At 40.1% G+C, this 17,829-nt stretch overlaps 1 protein-coding gene across 1 annotated transcript in view; it reads right to left on the bottom strand.

The window, feature by feature from the left end:
• Positions 1-17,829, bottom strand: part of LOC131444694 (transcription regulator protein BACH2-like) — a 37,377-nt gene that overhangs the window by 7,127 nt on the left and 12,421 nt on the right. The window contains exons 2-4 of the mRNA XM_058615270.1: positions 12,325-12,607; positions 7,493-8,893; positions 311-517 (exon numbers count right to left, since the gene is read on the bottom strand). Of these exons, the coding sequence (XP_058471253.1) occupies positions 311-517; positions 7,493-8,893; positions 12,325-12,591 (1,875 nt within the window). The 5' untranslated portion in view covers positions 12,592-12,607. The remainder of the gene's footprint in view (positions 1-310; positions 518-7,492; positions 8,894-12,324; positions 12,608-17,829) is intronic.

The raw sequence follows: 17,829 nt of genomic DNA, 5'->3' as shown, positions 1-17,829 counted from the left end.
GTTCATCTTCATGCCTCTCCCTGCCCCTCTTGAATTCACCTGCCCACTATTGCACAGGTGATAAAGCTGGAGCATCATCTCCTAATGTAGCAACCATGTCGGCATGAATGTCCTTGGGGGGCTAACCCCTGTTTCTGCAGATATTTGGTAACACCACAGTGCCAAATTTTGTCAATGTTCACAAAACGTCTCTCAACAAGCTATCAACTGTGGGTTTCGTAAAGTTGAATTTTATGCATGCAAAGTTTCATTGCTCATTGTGTGTGTTGGTGTGCGAGTGTGCGAGTGTGTTTATGTTTTATGTTCGCACCAGTTTGCGGATCTCGCCCTCCAAGTTCTGGATGCAGTCGAGTTTCCTCTTGCGGCAGCGCTGGGCGGCGATGCGGTTTTTGCTGCGGCGGCGGATGTCGTGAATGAACTCCAGCTGCTCTGTATTCAGCTTGTGCATCTTGACGAGGATCTGGAAGTCATTGCGTGGCAGGTTGGTGATGTGGTCCACTGGGAAAGGCAGCTTCACCTGAAAAGAGCACAGGAGGTTTTATTAGCTTACATTTTACAGCCTTTTGTTGTTGATCAAAAACGTTCTACAGCAAATGTTCCCAAATGACTGACTGCTGACGCATTTTTGCCCAGTGGTCTATGTTGAACCGAGTTGGAGCAAATATTGCCATGCTATGCTACTGTTTTGTTTCAACAACAACAACCTTGGATTGGTTGATTATATGACAAAAACCATATAACACAGTATTTTTAAAATAGCCATTGTATCAGTTTCATTTAGGGATAGTTATGGCGTGTTTCCACCGGCTCTACTTGCCCCGCCTCACCTTGCCTCGGCACGCCACAGTTAAGTTGCGTTTCCACTAGCATAGTACCTGGTACCAGGTACTTTTAGTCCCTGCCCTGGCGAGGTTCCAAGCGTGGTGAGTAGGTACTTTACGTCAGAGTGCCGTCACAAGAAGAGACATACAGTAAATGTAAATACTAGGGATGAGCTGATTTGATACAGATTTAGTATCTGGCTGATACTGGTTAAAACCATTGGATCAGATATCGAAGAGAGAAAAATGTTCAATCTGATACAATCAAAAATCCTTTAAACTGTACGGCTCACTAGGCTGATGGTAAAAGTGTAAATAAAAATAAGAAACAGTATTTAATCCCTGTGATGGACTGGCGACTTGTCCAGTGTGTACCCAGCCCCTGGCACCATCAATCATGAGAATGAAAAAGCTGTAGAAGATGAACATTTTTTTCCAGAGTAGAATATGTAAAACACAGATTATGTCTTTGAAATAGCTTGAAATGGACAGCACAAATGTTTTGTTAAGAGCTTTATAGGTTCATAGTAATAACAACCAATTACACCAATTAGATAAATATATATATATATATATATACACACGTGTATATATATACAGTATATATATATATATGCAGAATTGTTTCCAGACTGGCAACTGGAGAGAAGTGTGGCATAAATTCCATTAGGTGTCAGCATTGAGCTGCTCTTTTAGTCAAGCAGTATTGACACAAAGGAACGCAGCATGAGCCCTTTGTTTTTCAGTTAGTGGGTCATTTTTTTTCTTCAGTGGTACACATGAAATGTGTTACTTGCATGGGTTTCTTTATACTTTAATCTACTTTAAGTCTATTGATATGCGTACATATGAATGTTGTGCTAGTTTAAAAGACTGTTATTTGTATTTTCTGTTTACTTATCATCTGTGTGATATAATATAAGGTTTGTTCAAAGGTTTCGGGTTATTCATGTGTAAGTATGTGAGAACATGTGTGTATAAACAATAGTACTTGGTCTGTATTTCTAGTACCTTTGTGTTTGACCATTCACACTCCAAGCACCTACACAGTGCATCTATATACAGTGCTTTCTCTGTCCTACATCATTTACACATTAGTTGTAGTAGATTAGTAGTTAGTAGTAGTAGTTAGTAGAGTGCCAAGAGCAATATGAAGTTAAAGTTTAGGCAGAATCTGGTTGGCAATATTGCTCAATATTCCACAGTTACCTCTAAGCATAATGTAAACCAAGAAGAGACCAAGAGTGAAAACAGTTAGGATTTCATTAATACTGATAGTGATACTGATACCAGTACTGCTTATTGATATTGATACTCTTATTGATACTATTTTTGATTTTGGCCTGAAGACACCACAATGTCAAGTTATGGTGATGAAGAGGTGTGAGGGAAAAGAGTTTATCATTCTCCCCTCACCACCAGAGGGCAGGCCCTTTTGTTTAAACCAATGGACTCCACAGAAGTGAAGGCCTGTGACGGACCGGTGACATGAGCAGTTTTTTCCCTGAGTCATGTTCACTTGTTTGGACTGACCAGAGTAGACTGGAGCATTAGTGGTAGAGTTTACTTTTACTGCTTTTCAATTATTTTCTTTTTAATAAGGAAAATAAGCAGGGAGTGAACTCTACCACACTGAGATTGGCACAGCACCCCCCGCGACCCTCTGGTGGAGGATAAAGCGGTAGATAATGGATGGATGGATGAACTCTACCACTAAAGCTCCAGTGCACTCTCATCAACACTAGATATTGACACAATCTGTTTCTCATCATTCTTTTGGTCCTACAGTTTATTCACTTAATCACATTCATTGTGCTTAATGTACAGAGTGGGAGGATGCATCAAAATTCACCTACCAAATGATTTGCAATGTTGTGCTGTTCAGTGGCATCACTGTTGATGTGCAAAGGACCAAAGCATCGGGCAACTAGGGTTTTTATTTGTAGGACCATGGTTTGAACTCCGAGGGAGTGCTGGGGAGCTCGGCTCCCCTGAATAGGGCACAAGTTTGCTTGAAAGCCTACCAATTTCCAAACCTGTGTCAATCTCTCCATTATTGGCCTTAATGCAATTCCTGCTGTTGCCACCCATGCATAGCGGCCCTGCACTTATATAGGCTGCACTGCCAGTGGTAACATTTGCCTGTCGTGGTTGTAAGACTGTATGGAAATGAAAGGAAAGTGAAGTGATATGTAAGAGACATGTTTTTTTTGTAGTACTGCCACACATTCCCATGTGTGCATGCATGTGACCTGTTTGATAGAGGCGCCACCTAAAAATAGGGGCTTCCCCATATGTTACAGTGTGATTTGAACACTGTGTAGGACCTAACATTCAGGGCTAAGATTTGAATTGTACCCTGCATGTTTTTAACACACCTGATTCAAATGGTCGCCATCAAGATCTATGCAGGGCAGGGGTCCCCAAGGACCAGGATTGAGAAACTCTCGTCTAGCCTGTCGAATTAAATTGTCAAGACAATGCAGTGTCCTAAGAAGAATAGCTGTGCAAATCTGTGTGGGTGTGTTGCAGTCTGTCCTTTACTCTACAGACATATATTTATAGCTCAATGACTCTCAGCAGTCACATAATAAGGTTGAAATGACAAAGTGAGTCTTGGATGGTCATAAATCCCCCAACCCATCGTCTGTCTCTCGGGTGTTCTGGTTTCCATTTTTAACATTGTGTGTGTCCACAATTCTATCATTTTTGCTGGTTTTAAAACAGAGACAGATCATTGGAAGTGTCGTTGTACGAGGTGCGAACACATAGTCAGAGCTGACTTTGGGGTAATGCCCCAAATATGAGGAACTAGCTTAAGGCACAAATTTTATTTAATTTTTATTTATTTAAAAGTGATGGTACCCTTGAGCAAACATTCTTGGGTGGGTTGGCAAAATCCTTCTAAAAGTAAGTGTACAGTCTTAAAATTGTCATTGTTTTATCTAGCTGTTAGACAATCTTAAGCATTCTTGCACCAAAATCCAAAGAGAAAATCAGTAATTTTAAATCACAGCACACAGGATTTATGCATACACTGCTGTCGCCATTTGTGTTTGAAATCCTGTATAGATTTATGAAACTTACACAAACTTGACAAATAAAGGCAGCAGTAGAACAGCTCTAGTGTGTATCCATCCAACCATCTTCTGGACTTTGGTGGTTTAAAAATGTCTTTTGTTTTTGTCATAAAAGGCCATCAAGCAATGAGTTAAAGCAGTGGTCATATTTTTCAGTGCCAGGGTTAGGGTTAACCCAGGGCCTCATTCAACCAAGCTTCAGAAAACCTCAGTTATCCCTTCAAGCCATAGTTTTGCTAATGTTTTCTATAACATGCCTGATGTCACTCAGACAGAGTGGCATCTTCACAGTCTCAGTCCAGATTTGTCAGTCTACCATGAATAGTACAGTATACACAGCTTAACTGGCAGCCCATAGCCAAGCGGGATGAGGTTTATGACTGAAGGGTTACTGGTTCAAGTCCCCACCAGGTTACAAATAAAATGTATTATTATTATTATCATTATTTATTATAATAATACAGCTAACAATCACAGATCACAGACTTGTTAGACATTAGAGGGCAGGGTTCGTTAAGTAGTGTCATTTTTAAATTTGCTTTAAATTGTATGCCTTTTTAAGTTTTGTGCCTTTGTCCATTTTGGCTTCATTATCTTTCAAATCTCTGCCAAATATTACATTGTATATGCTAAGTTCTAGTATTCATAATTTTCCATTAAAGCTGCAGTCGTGAGAAATGTGATACATCCATTTAGTACGGTAATCAAAGGATGCCATGAAAACTGAAAAGGTTCATGATAAGAAATACATTCCAGTTTCCCTGTGCTGCAATGAGCTAATGGAATTACTTCCCAGCTGGAATCCATTTACAGTTCCCACTTAATTTGGAAAATATTCTAGAATTACAACCCCAAAATAATAACCATTTATATTTAAAAAAAAAAAAAAAAAAAAACAAACAAAAAAAAAAAGTTGAGTGGAGAATAGGATCTCAAGAGGCCGATCTAATAATGGGAGTAGGCTGATCTGAGGTCAGGAGCAGCAGATGGTGGAGCGAACACGGAAAGGACAACTTCCACCTGCAGGCCACCGTGGGTATGTGTGTGTGTGTGTCCAAATATGGGTGAAACAATTAGGTCAAGGCAAAAGAAGTGGGACAGATCAAAATGATATATGATGTGTGTATATATATACACACACACACTGTGTACATACTATATTGGAATGAAATACTACAGTATTACAGTAGGGAGCATAAGCCAGCACAGTTCACAGGTAGCATTGTTGCTAGCCACTGTCCGCTGCATGCAGTTAGGTGATTAGGTTAATTGCACAACAACGGTTGTTCATGGCTGGATGTGATTGTTGCTGATGTTTGTGACGGACTGGCGACCTGTCCAGTGTGTACTCCACTGTTCATGTCAGCTGCGATTGGCTTCAGCCTCTCATGACTCTAACATGTAGGATAAAGTGGTTGAAAATATTAAAGTATCAGCAAAAAAGTTGAGATGGTTGTAGACCATTTGTGCTTCTGCATGGGAGGTGTTTGAGCACAATATCAGTATCTGTAGCCAACACCCTGACAACAGACACATCTGTGCAGTCTTTCATCTGTGCTTTAAGAAATCTTCTGGTCTTCCTACACAAACATCTTGTGTATCCATCCATTTTCTACTGCCTCACAGGAGGGCTGGGGTCACTGTGCCAATCTCAGCTGACATAGAGCGATAAGGGGAGTACACCCTGGACAGTTCACCAGTCAAATGTAGGGATGCATAGAGACATTCACACCTATGGTCAATTTAGAGTCAACAATTTACCTAATCCCTATATTGCATGTTTTTGGACTGAGCGAGGAACCCAGAGAACCCATAGAAAACCCACGCACACACGGTGAGAACATGCAAACTCCATGCAGAAAGGCCCTTGTTCCAACTGGGGCTCAAACCCGTGTCTTCTTGCTGCAAAGGCAAGAGTGCTTACCACTACACCAACCGAGCGGTCCTGTTGTCTGTTGTGTTGCATTCAATTTTGTCATTTGTTGTCGTTGCAACGCAACTATCAGGCACAGCCCACACCCCACCTACCACGTGTTTTCAGTCAAAACGCAAACCATTCCAAACCGTGCCATACTGTACAAAACTGAACCATGATGGAAAAACACAGCATTTGTGCTTCACCTACAAAAGGACGGAGTAGCGAGAGACTTCATGTTCTTTGGTGTAAAGATCCTACAACAATCAATCAATAAAGCCGACTTCAAGGGAAATAAATTATCTTATCATAATGAGAAAAAAAAAATCTTATAACGAGATCGGCTCAATTTTTTAGTCTCACATGTGGCAGTTCTATGCTTCTGTACATGACAGGAATATTTAACATAGTAGAATCAGTATGTAATTTAGTATTGTGGTCTTAGCCTTGGTGAACAAAAAACAGTTGTTCTACATATTACAATATAGACATATATTGTTAGTAGTGCAGCAAGGTAGAGGATCTGGTATATGTGACCCAGATAAAAAAGCTGAGTCTAAAATGTAAAATGTTTCTCATCCTCACTGACTCATCCACAGGACAGAGGCTACAACTCGAATCTCAAATACTCAAATTTAATAAAGGAAATATCCATATCCTGTGTGTGAGAGAGTAAGAGGAGATAGAGAGAGAGAGTTGTTGTGCTTAGAGGTCACCATGGCAACCATACAGCTCTTTTAATTCAAAGGACCAAAGTGTTTGCAACATTTCTCCAGAGAGAAAAATTATCTAAGAATAGTACAAATTGTAACTTACGCCTACATTGCACCCACTGATAGAGGCTGCAGCTACAGCAATATGTGCTTTTAGATTTTACATTCAAAGAGGCTCAATTATTGCTAAGGTGAACTTAAATGCTGCCACTTAAAAGCACAAAAGACAAGAAAAAAGTGAATGTATGCATGGGAAACTTAATTCTATAAATTGTATATAGTATAGTATAGTAAATTCTGATCCTTCGTCACTGTAGTCATTCTGGAAGGGTTAAAAGACATTCTATTAACTCTATGAGCTAAATCATCAAATGGTTTATCATAACAATGATAACTAAACTGGTATGGGGTGGAACAGACTCTTACGAAGGGAATCAATCAAGGTGCATTAACTGAAAGATACACAGCAGGTTTAAATGGGGAATTAGATTTCTTGATGTCTTTGTCCTAAAAATGTGCCGAGTGAATGTATGAGCAAATGAAGTAGAGAAGAATAGAAAGAAGAACAGACTCCTGCTGTGAGGCTGCAGTACCACTTAGAAAGAAAGAAGGAGACAGAAAGCACGACTGTAGCTGAACCAGCTTAGTGTATTTGTATAGTATGATGGTAAACTGTGATTAAAATGGTGAAAATGTTGTGGTTTCCTACTGCAGCGTTTACTTTACAGTATATTCTGGACAAACAGTGATGTTTGCAGACTCTGGTCCCCAGTTAAGTGAGTAGACCAGAATGTAGGGCAGTGCATTAGGAGGAGAGGACAGAACTCCAGCAGACTCAGACTCAGAGACTTACTTAACAGCGACTTAAAATCTGTTACCGTGAAGGTTCAAATATCTGTTCGGAAAAATCCCAATTAGATATTTTTCTATGGTCAAGAAAATATAATGCAAGACAATACTGACCTCAGGCCCAGAGATTCTTGAGATGCCACTTTCACTGTCTCCCTCTGAGAAAGAGCCCGATTCATCACTGGAGTTGCCACCACTGGCACCAAATCCCTGCTCACTTTTGATCGTGGTACAACCCTGAGAGAAGACCATCTCCCCGCTGTGGAGGGCCCTCTGATCTACCACCCCTGCCAGGCAGTGAGACAGTCCAGAGATGGATCCTGAGATGGGGGATGAGGAGAAGTCAAACTGGGGCAGGCTGGAGGACGAACTACTACTGCCTGCATCCTCCAGGTAAGAGCATGAGGACCGTGAGCTAGACGTCTGCATTTGGGGCTCAAAGGGAGGAGGAGAGTGGGCTGATGTCTTAATGGGAACAGGGCAGCTGGTGTTGAGGCATGGCCGACCAGAGGAGAGAGGCTCTACCTGCATTAAGGTTGAGACTTTGTCTCTGAATTTATCGTCCATGTAAGAATGTGCAAGTATCTGTTGCTCTCCAGCAGCTGAAGAGAAAATGACACTGCGTCTGTCTAACTCCCTCTCATGTTTAGAGCAGGAGGCTTTCGACACTGCTCCATCCATGTTCTCACCAGTACCAGTCAGAGCAGCAGGCAGCACATCTGCTATTCCAGTTTTGAAGTCCTCATGACCTAGAGATTCCATCTTATCCCTCTTGACCAGTTCCCTATAGTGGTTGAGGGACAGTCTGTTGGTCAGTAGCTGCTGGATGGTAGTAGTGGGCACGCTGCTCAGATCCAGGCCACCTCTCTGGAGGTAGGAGCGCAGACAGGAAGAAGGTGAGCTTTGGCTTGGCGAGTGCTCAGCTGCTACTGGAACCCCTTCCACCTCTAGCTCCATCTCCAGAACCTCTTCAGAACACAGCTCGGTGTTGCAACCGTTGCTTTCATCTCCTTCCTCGAACGCAAAGGGTTCCTCTTTGATTCTAGAAGGCGTAAGTAGAGTTTGTTGAGCATCACTGCTGTCTATGAGCTGTGAGCTGACTGAGGTATGAGTGGGCAAAAGAACATCGTCACTACCAGGGTGGATTTCTCCATTGATCTTGTCACAGATCTGGTAGGGATATTTTCTGTATTTGGGACTTTGTGGAAGATCACTGGAGAGTGGCATAGTGAGTGCTACATGATGTTTGGTGTCTGCAGAATCATCCAAGGATAATGGCTCGGAAATCACTGTGTCCTTGGCCACAGCGTGGTCATCATATTTCACCTTGCCATTACTGGCACGTTGGCTGTCGTTCTGTAGCTGTTCTTGAAGGAAACGGAAGCACGAATCCTCCAAATTGTAAACCCCAAGGAAGTCGGCACACAGGATGACCTCATGGATGTTCTCACAACTTAAAACCAGCTTGGCTGTGTAGGCAAACTGGAGAAGTGGAGCAAAACCCTTCACTGTCACCTGTAGAGAAGAACAGAGGACAGGTTTTAGTTATAACTAAGAGAAAAAATTGTTTTATTGTCAGTGTCTAAACATGATAGTTCAGACATGCTGCCGACTCTAGCTTACGACTATGAAATATGTGCAATATGTGTTACACTTTATCTTGCCATGAGATAGCACTTACAGCACTTTCCTGGAAAACTGGTTTGTAATCCATTTACTCTTCTGCACCAGAGTCCATAGAGAAAATCATCATTTGAAACACAAGATTCCAAACATCGAAGTCACAAAATAACACTTTGAACTGACTGATGGAGGCAGAAGTGGATCACAAATTTTCTCAATGGACTTTGTGCGTAAGAGTGAGCAGTTTACAAAGACACACAAACTTCAATTTCCCCTTAGAAAAGTCTGTCTAACAATGAGATAAAGTGGTGAACATATTCTAAAGATACCATAGACTTAAGCAGGTATAGATTTTGTAAGGTTGAATTTGTGAATTTCTTTATACCTTTCAGTGTCTGAAACCCAAAATAAGGTGAGGTTGGACATGTTTGCTTCCATTAAACTGTGCTCTTGAGAAGGGAATTAAAACATCTAAATCTAATTAATTATTAATTAACAGAGCACAGATGTATTTATTTATGAAAACAGAGCAGAAGATTATGTTTCGGGGAAAAATTTTTTGTTAATCTTGTTAGCTTTTTTCAGATGAGTGTAATATGCTTCAATACATTTTAGGTGTTTTCATCATTTACAGCTTTTTGATAGGATGTTTTTGCTTGTTCGTTCTTTTCAGTCACCCTTCTACCGTCATTGTATTTGCTACTAGTCTTATTGTTTGTATAGGTACAGCATGTGGGTTTCATATTAATATGGGTTAATGTACAGTATGTAGGTTTACACTAAAGTGCTCATGTAGCTACATGAAAATGTGTGAAAGTGAGTGTGGGTGTGTATATTAGTGTGGATTATAATTTCAGCTAGCATCAGCAGCTGCTGTCTTCAGTGACATAAAAAGAAGACGCTCCACTCAATATGCAAAGCAGCAACGTTGGTGAATTTATCATTGTTCCGAGCAAAGTCCCTTTTGGGACCAGAACAAATATCAGTCAGTAGAATAACTCAGCAGCTCTATTTCACAAACCCGTGAGTATCTGTTCAGAATATCAAGAAGAGCAGCATTTGAGCACATAAAAAGCAAAGGCACCACCACTGATCTAGTTAATAAAGTCTATAAAATATAGATTATTAGCACACTTGCTAAGTTGTTGAATGCTTAAAATGTATATTAAAAACTTTCACATGGAGAAGAGGAGACAGAAGGGGTGAGGAGAGAGGAAACAAGGAAGGAGAGAGAAAGAACAAAGAAAAAATACTCCACGATGAGTCAAACCTATTTTATTCTATTATATACGTATATATATATATATATATATATATATATATATATATATAGAGAGAGAGAGAGAGATAAATATAATATATACTATGTATATTATATTATATTATATTATGTGGATGTAAGTGTTTTATCAGCAAAAAAGTACAAAACATTATCACATATGATTAATTAAGAAACAATCTATTGTTAACATTTAATTAACATAGTTTTAAGAAAAAAAAGTATAATGTGCAAACATTTGGGCAATTTAAAAAATAAATAAAACAAAGTAAAACTGAGTAAAAATCCATCCAACCATTTCATACCACTATATCTTCCACGTGAGGGTCACAGGGGGCGCTGTGCCAATCAGCTGACATAGAGCGATAGGCGGGGTACACCCTGGACAGTTTGGTCAATTTAGAGTGTCCAATTTACCTAAGTCCCATATTGCAAGTTTTTGGACTGTGGGGGGAAGCCGGAGAAGCTACACACACACACACACACGGGGAGAACATGCAAACTCCATGCAGAAAGGCCCTTGTTCTGACCGGGGTTTGAACCCAGGTCTTCTTGCTGACACCCTTCTTGCTGACACCCTCTGTGTGAACAATAGACCTAGCCTATATGTCTGGACTTCATACAAATACAGTTTGTATGAAGTACAAACTTCATACAAACTATTGAAGTTTACAAACTATTCCTTGAATCGCAATTTAAAACAAAAACCTAAAATTTGTTATTTACCAATAACCAAGAACACAATAAAATACAATGTCTTGAAAATTCCAGATTCCACATTTGTTGGGCTCTGAGCTAATCTAAGTTTCAGTAATGTATGAGAGGGGAGTGAGTGGAAAGCAGAGAGGAAAACTGAAGCCATGCTTGCAGTCATTAAGGAATAGAATTTGATTTGTAAAGTGGTGCAGACCAGTGTGCTTCACTGGTGTATAAGGTAGAGTCACATTAATCATGATGACAGATCTGGGGCATTATGAGGTAATGCCAGCCACTTGGCTCAGAAGCAGTTCACTGATTAACCCCAGTGGTAAAGAGAAGAGGCAACAACTATCAGGGGAGAGGCATGAATATTAGTCCCCAAAAGAATTTTCATAAACAGATCAATTTGTGTCAACCGCTGCTGCTGTTACGACTGCTCTGTTTTCACCTCAAGGAAGGTCATGTTAGCTCAGTGGCTTTGGCATCCCCCCTCTCCTGCTTTATATCCTTATTATGCTGCTCACTCACACTGGTACAGCCCCAAAAATCAAAAAAATACATTTAAAATAGACAGTGAAAACTATGGGTCTCAAACTCAAATCACATGGGGGCCACTGAGTGTCCAGTTTGGTCAGCAGAGGGCCAGTAAAGTAAAAAAAAAGTCAAAATAATATTATTTATATTGATAGAATTTCAGAATAAAAAGTATTATTTTCATGGGCAGCAAGAAATTGATCGCAGGCCCCATGGTGATCACAGATGGGAATGTGGACTATACAAACTTTTTGTCCTCCGAGGAACAAGGAAACGCGATGTGGCTGAAAGTGTGAAAGTGTGTCCATTACCAGCAGCCGCAGATAAAACCACAACTAATTATGATTCATTGTTGTCAGCGTGTGAGGTGTCACACTTGGTGTCCCAAGTAACAGATGGTATTACAGTGTATTGCCTATTCTTATTAGCTCATTATTTTATTTTATTTATTCATTCAACCATCCACACAGAGCGACGGCAGAAAATAATAAAACTCTCACTCTGTGATATTACATTGATGTGGAACTGACCTGCTATTTCCATTTGAATAGTTTTAAGTTAAGTTAAGTTAAGTTAAGTTAAGTTAAGCTAGCGTTATTGTCATTCTGCTCCAATAGAAATGCTGTTCCATGAAGACCCCGGGTGCAATACACATAGCAAATAGTGCAAACTATTTTTTCTCCCATGAGAAGAAATAGTTTAGTAACTGATTAATAATCAATGAGTGGATTAATCATCACAGCCCTAGTAAGATGTATATTTTACAACCACAGGCAACAGAATTTTTTTGTTGCCTGTTTTAATTCTTTACCTTGTCTGGCAGGTCAATGATGGGCTCTGCCTCGCCTGGCGATGTGCCGTGCCCTACAAAGGCTTGCAGGAAGTAGCGGCTACTGGCAGCAAGGACAGCTCTGTGTGCGCGCACCTCCCTGCCCTCCACAAGCACAGTCACATCGCAGAGGATGCCCTGCTGCCGCTGCTCCTCCAGGCTTAACAGCACGTTGGCACAGTGGACCTTCGATTCGTACACATACATGGGCGACGTCGCCTCACCGTCCTGGTCCTCACCTGCTGACATCACTTCCTCTAGGCCTCTGCACAGAAAATAAGACAGAAAGAAACAATGTCAGGTGGTGGCTGTCTTGAAATGTCACATTACACAATATTCCAATTTCCAACTGTCTCTGGTATCACATGTTGTAATTGTATGTTTCTACAAAGCATAGATATTTGTGAGCTCATGTTTCTGAATGAAAATTATTATATGACTTCAGATGGACACATCAACTGTTTTTTTTGTATTAGTTTGGTGCTTTTGGATGAAATTTAGGCACAAAGAAAAGACTGTGTTAGTGCTAGAAAATAAAAATCATGGTTCCCTCACAGGGTAAACATCCTAGCCATAAAACACACACCAGAGTGACCTCAATTTACTACAGAATCCATAAAAAGATGCCAACAACACACTGAACTGGTCTGCTGTGGTCTGCTTCAAATACTTGAAAATAATGTCACTTTGTAAATGTGGTTAAGAGTTCACGTTAACGTTCAATGTCTGTTGAGATTGGACAAATGCAGCATTTCCCAGTGAGTGAGTTAGATGAGACTACTTAATGCTTTAATTACCACTAACAAGTTAAAACAATGGTTTGCATGAAATCCCTGTTCCTGCTCCTGGTTTGTGTGTTTACGTGTTAAATAGAGAAGTACAATTCACTGTCACAGATTTGTGTGTGTGTAAATACAAGAAATTATATGGTATACATTCTAAAAGTCAGCTTCATAAAGCAAAGGAAGACTCATTTTAAGTAAACATTTCTTCAATTTTGACCGTATTCTAGTATTCTAGCCAAGCAAAAGGTTCTTACACCATTGGCAGATCATGTTTACTGAAAGCAAGAATATTCTAACCAATTTAATCATATTTGTCTTGATTCTAGTTTGGCTGTTTTTGCAATGTAAATATTACAGATGAAAATAAGTAGTGGAAACACTGCAAAAACAGCCCTAGGAGAACCAAGCCAAATCTTCTGAAATTGATAAGCTTAAAGCAAAACTTGCTTGCCAAGATTATGTTACTTTTTAGGCAATGGCAATACCAATAATAATAATAACAATTATTATAATGATAATAATAATAATAATAATAATAATAATAATAATGATCTTCCCTGTAACAAAGCTTAATTTTTCTTTCTTGAAAATGAGTTTATGCAGTGTAGATGATCAATAGTAGATATAACGTAGGCCTCCACACTGACTTCAATCAGCTTCACCCAGAGGATTTTCATTGTGCTTCATTTCAAGGCCGCAGTACATAAAGCCCCAACACAGACAGCTGAGCATGCAGTCTGTCTGTCTCATCAGCCATGAACTGTGTGTGTGTGTGTGTGTGTGTGTGTGTGTGTGTGTGTGTGTGTGTGTGTGTGTGTGTGTGTGTGTCAGCAGGTGGAGATGGGGCTGCTTTATGCTGAGTCATGCCTTTCAAATTGGCAGCGCCCCAAACTGGGGGCTTGTGTTGTGGCTTTTCTCCCTGTCGCCCACAGGCCAATCATCATCTCATGCTTTCCCTCGGGAAAACTTCAGACTTTCTCTCCTCTTTGCCTTATGACGCTTGCAGATTTTGCTAGGAAAAAAGACTGGAAATTGATTCAATATTACTGCTCTTTGTATCTATTAATCTGATGTCAGATTTACTATGACCAATATTGTTCTCTCACTGAAAAAAAAGCCTGCTTTACACAAGGGTCATTCAAATATGCACAAACACTCACACTGCCATTAAAAACAAAGCTTTCTGCCAGGCACAGCATTCAAAATGGAAACATGTATATTGTCTGAGTTTACAAAACAAAATAGAATTTGTATAATATAAATTCAATTTACTGAGAGTTATTTTAAAATAGGGGTGGGCGATATGATGATATTAGACCATCAAGGACTAGAACATGTTTATCTGCCAAAGCAGAGAGATGGTAATATGGTCTATATAAGGTACAATCTATGCATTGCTGTTCTATGCACTTGCAAGGATGCATCAGTTATTTTTTTCCTCAGCCAAATCACACTATTAAATAGTGACCAAGCAATTATAGCGAACTATGGGCAGTGCCATGGATTTCTCATTCCCCACCCTGTTTGATTCAGAGTGTAGCAGGTGAAGCCATGGCTGACAATGAAAAGAAAATGAAGGAGTTGGTCCCTAAAAAATTCCACCAGGAGTTATATGGTACTGGTTTGCCTTTTCCCCAAATGACAACACACAAACAACAGTTATTTGCAAAGTTTCCACAGACAAGATTTGCACATCAGATGGCAACACGACTACCACCAACCACCTAAAGAGACGGCGTCCTGAACGCCACAGCCCGCAGAGACAACAAGTAACTTAAGACCCAAACAAACCACCTTAACACAGGGATTTATAAAGATAAAGACTAGCGACAAGCGATGAAAAGTGGTTGAAGCAGTTACCGATTACCTCACCTTGCTTTTTTGAGTTAAGCAAAACATTGAATTTGGCACAAGTTGGCAAAATTGCACAAACTATTTTATGTTCTTTAGCCTAAATGCTCAATTATATTTTTATTTTATTCTAGGGCTTGTTTTTACATAGGGAAGTCCTTTGGTCTCACTGTTCACTTGCAAAATAGTAAAATTTGTAATCTTTTATTGTAAAAAAGTCAGTCAGTCATCATCTACCGCTTTATCCTCTGCCAGAGGGTCGCGGGGGGGCTGTGCCAATCTCAGCTACATCGGGCGATGGGCGGGGTACACCCTGGACAGTTCGCCAGTCCATCGCAGGGCCACACACAGATAGAGACAAACAACCATTCACTCTCACACTCACTCCTATGGTCAATTTGGAGTGTCCAATCTACCTATCCCCACATTGCATGTTTTTGGACTGTGGGAGGAAGCCGGAGTACCCGGAGAGAACCCACGCACACACGGGGAGAACATGCAAACTCCATGCAGAAAGGCCCTTGTTCCAACCGGGGCTCGAACCCGGGTCTTCTCGCTGCAAGGCGAGAGTGCTAACCACTACTATTGTAAAAAAGTAAAATACTTAAAAACATCGTTAGGATGCTGTTATGACATATATTTAGATTCTATAGTTTTTTTGATTTGGTGATGAGATTATGCTATTTGGAAATTAGCCTGAAACACAAAAGTCTGCCGGAAATCACATATAACATATGTACACGCATATAACATATAGTTGGCAAAGAGTATTGGAGTTCTGGGAAAAGTCCGACACATGGATCACAAAACATTAATGACACATAATGTTCTCTACTTCCATATTTAAACACTTACAAACTCTGAGACCAATATGCACACTGCAAAAAAAGGGCAATAACAATTGTAAATAATTTAGTGAATCGATTTGACACCGATGATTTGTTTTTAAGTCACATGCGGTGAAATTCTGGGATCTGGTGGAATTCATAACGCAAAACGTGTTAAAACATCGCTGTTCTCTCAGCATTTGTGTATCAATTTATGGGGTGATTTTGTGGCATATATTGAAAAACTAAATATATATATATATATATATATACATTTTTATATCTTTCATATTTTTATCTATGTTTAAAATAAATAAACAAATACTTAAATCAGGGGGAAAAAAGTGTAGTGTAGAGCTAACGTGTTTGCACATGCATGTGATCAAAGGTAAACAACAGCGCTGCCGGTTGGTGCTATGCTGCAATCATTACTGTATAGCTATAATAGTAACAAAGTACAGACACTGGTATATAATAATTGTCATTTTATTCCAAAACTGTTAACTGATCAAGGGAAGTACTTAAAATAAAGCCGTAGAGGGCTGGAGAGTGGATTGGTGTTGATAAAGGGTAACAGCTTGCGTGGGACATGCATATAAGACACACCTAACACACCTGTAGCGAGGCAGGGATCATTTCATTGGACACAAGACCTAGCATTCTATTGATTGGAGAATTTTGACAGAGTTTTTGCAAAAAATAATCAGAAAAACCATCCACAAGGAGAGGAGAAATCTGAGAGCAGATGTGCTGGTGTTCAGAGAAGCGGGTGGGAAGAGGAGCGCTGCAATTGGTTTGAGCTCAAGCAAAACAAATTTGAACACGAGCATGTTTGAGAGAAAGTGGTTGAACGAAAGCGTCACAAAATCTGAACGTGAAATCAATAAATCCTGTTTTTAAACTGAAATACCACACTCTTGAATATTGATAGGAAATAAATGGGAGAGGGAGTGTCAGCGGTGATTTTTTACAACAGTAAGTGAAAAGTGGTAAGACAATGAATTGATGGATGTAAAGGTGTCGTAAAAATATGTACTCCAAAACTGTAGGGGGAGCTCTGTAGAGATCAATGCCAAAAAGCGACCAGAGTTGCAAAGTTCCACTTTAAGGCTCTCGACCCGGATGAGATAGTGCTTTCTTTAGCATCAAGCATTCTAGACACTGAAAGTTCCATACCAACTACATCATGATATATATGTGAGGCCACTAAGCTTTTGGAAGTGGACATAGAGGAGCCAGATGTTTCCACTGTTAGACCAGCTAATAGTATACTTTTTTGTACAAATGTACAAACATTTAACAAAGAAAATAAAGTTTTCAGCCATTATGGGCCATTGATATATTGGAACTGCTTTTGGGAAAATACATCAATTATCCTACATTTTTCATAGATCCCAATGTTTGGTTTTGAATAACCATATTCTGGCATATAAAGCTATGATGCGTTTTTTTCTTTTTCTCCATTGTGGTTAAACTGTTCACAGACAGTCGAGGAGCTCCGAGCTCTGGTAAACAAGACATTGCCTGTGGTTTCATCATCTTGTCTGGCCTGTGCTTTCATACGTGTGTGCGGAGGGGAGATTTCAGCATGCTGAGCTGACAGCTTACAGCTAACTAATATCCATAATTCCACCACCACCACCCCAAATTTAAGTGTTTAAGAACAAAAAATGCGACTGATTGTGATAAATTTGTTAATTTGACAGCACAGCGATAATAAAAACACATCTCAAAAGTGCACCTGATAATCAAGACACCAGATGAGCGGAGCAGAGCAGCAGGATGCTCCTACAGCCGAAGTGGCAGAGCCAGCACTTTCCCATAATGCAGCTTAGCTCTGACCACTCTGGCTGTGAGCACTTTCTCTTCGTTAGCCTTCATTCAACCTGGCAGAGACATCAATGAAACCAGCATGTCTACGGCCACTCGAGCCAACGAGACAGCCAGAGACGACACACTCACATTCTCACACAGAACACTGTGGACACTTGACGATGGTGAGGACTACTGGTCCTGATAAGGTC

Source organism: Solea solea, chromosome 18 (genome assembly GCF_958295425.1).
Source record: "Solea solea chromosome 18, fSolSol10.1, whole genome shotgun sequence".
Classification (NCBI taxonomy): domain Eukaryota; kingdom Metazoa; phylum Chordata; class Actinopteri; order Pleuronectiformes; family Soleidae; genus Solea; species Solea solea.
This window is presented reverse-complemented; position numbering and strand designations above follow the sequence as displayed.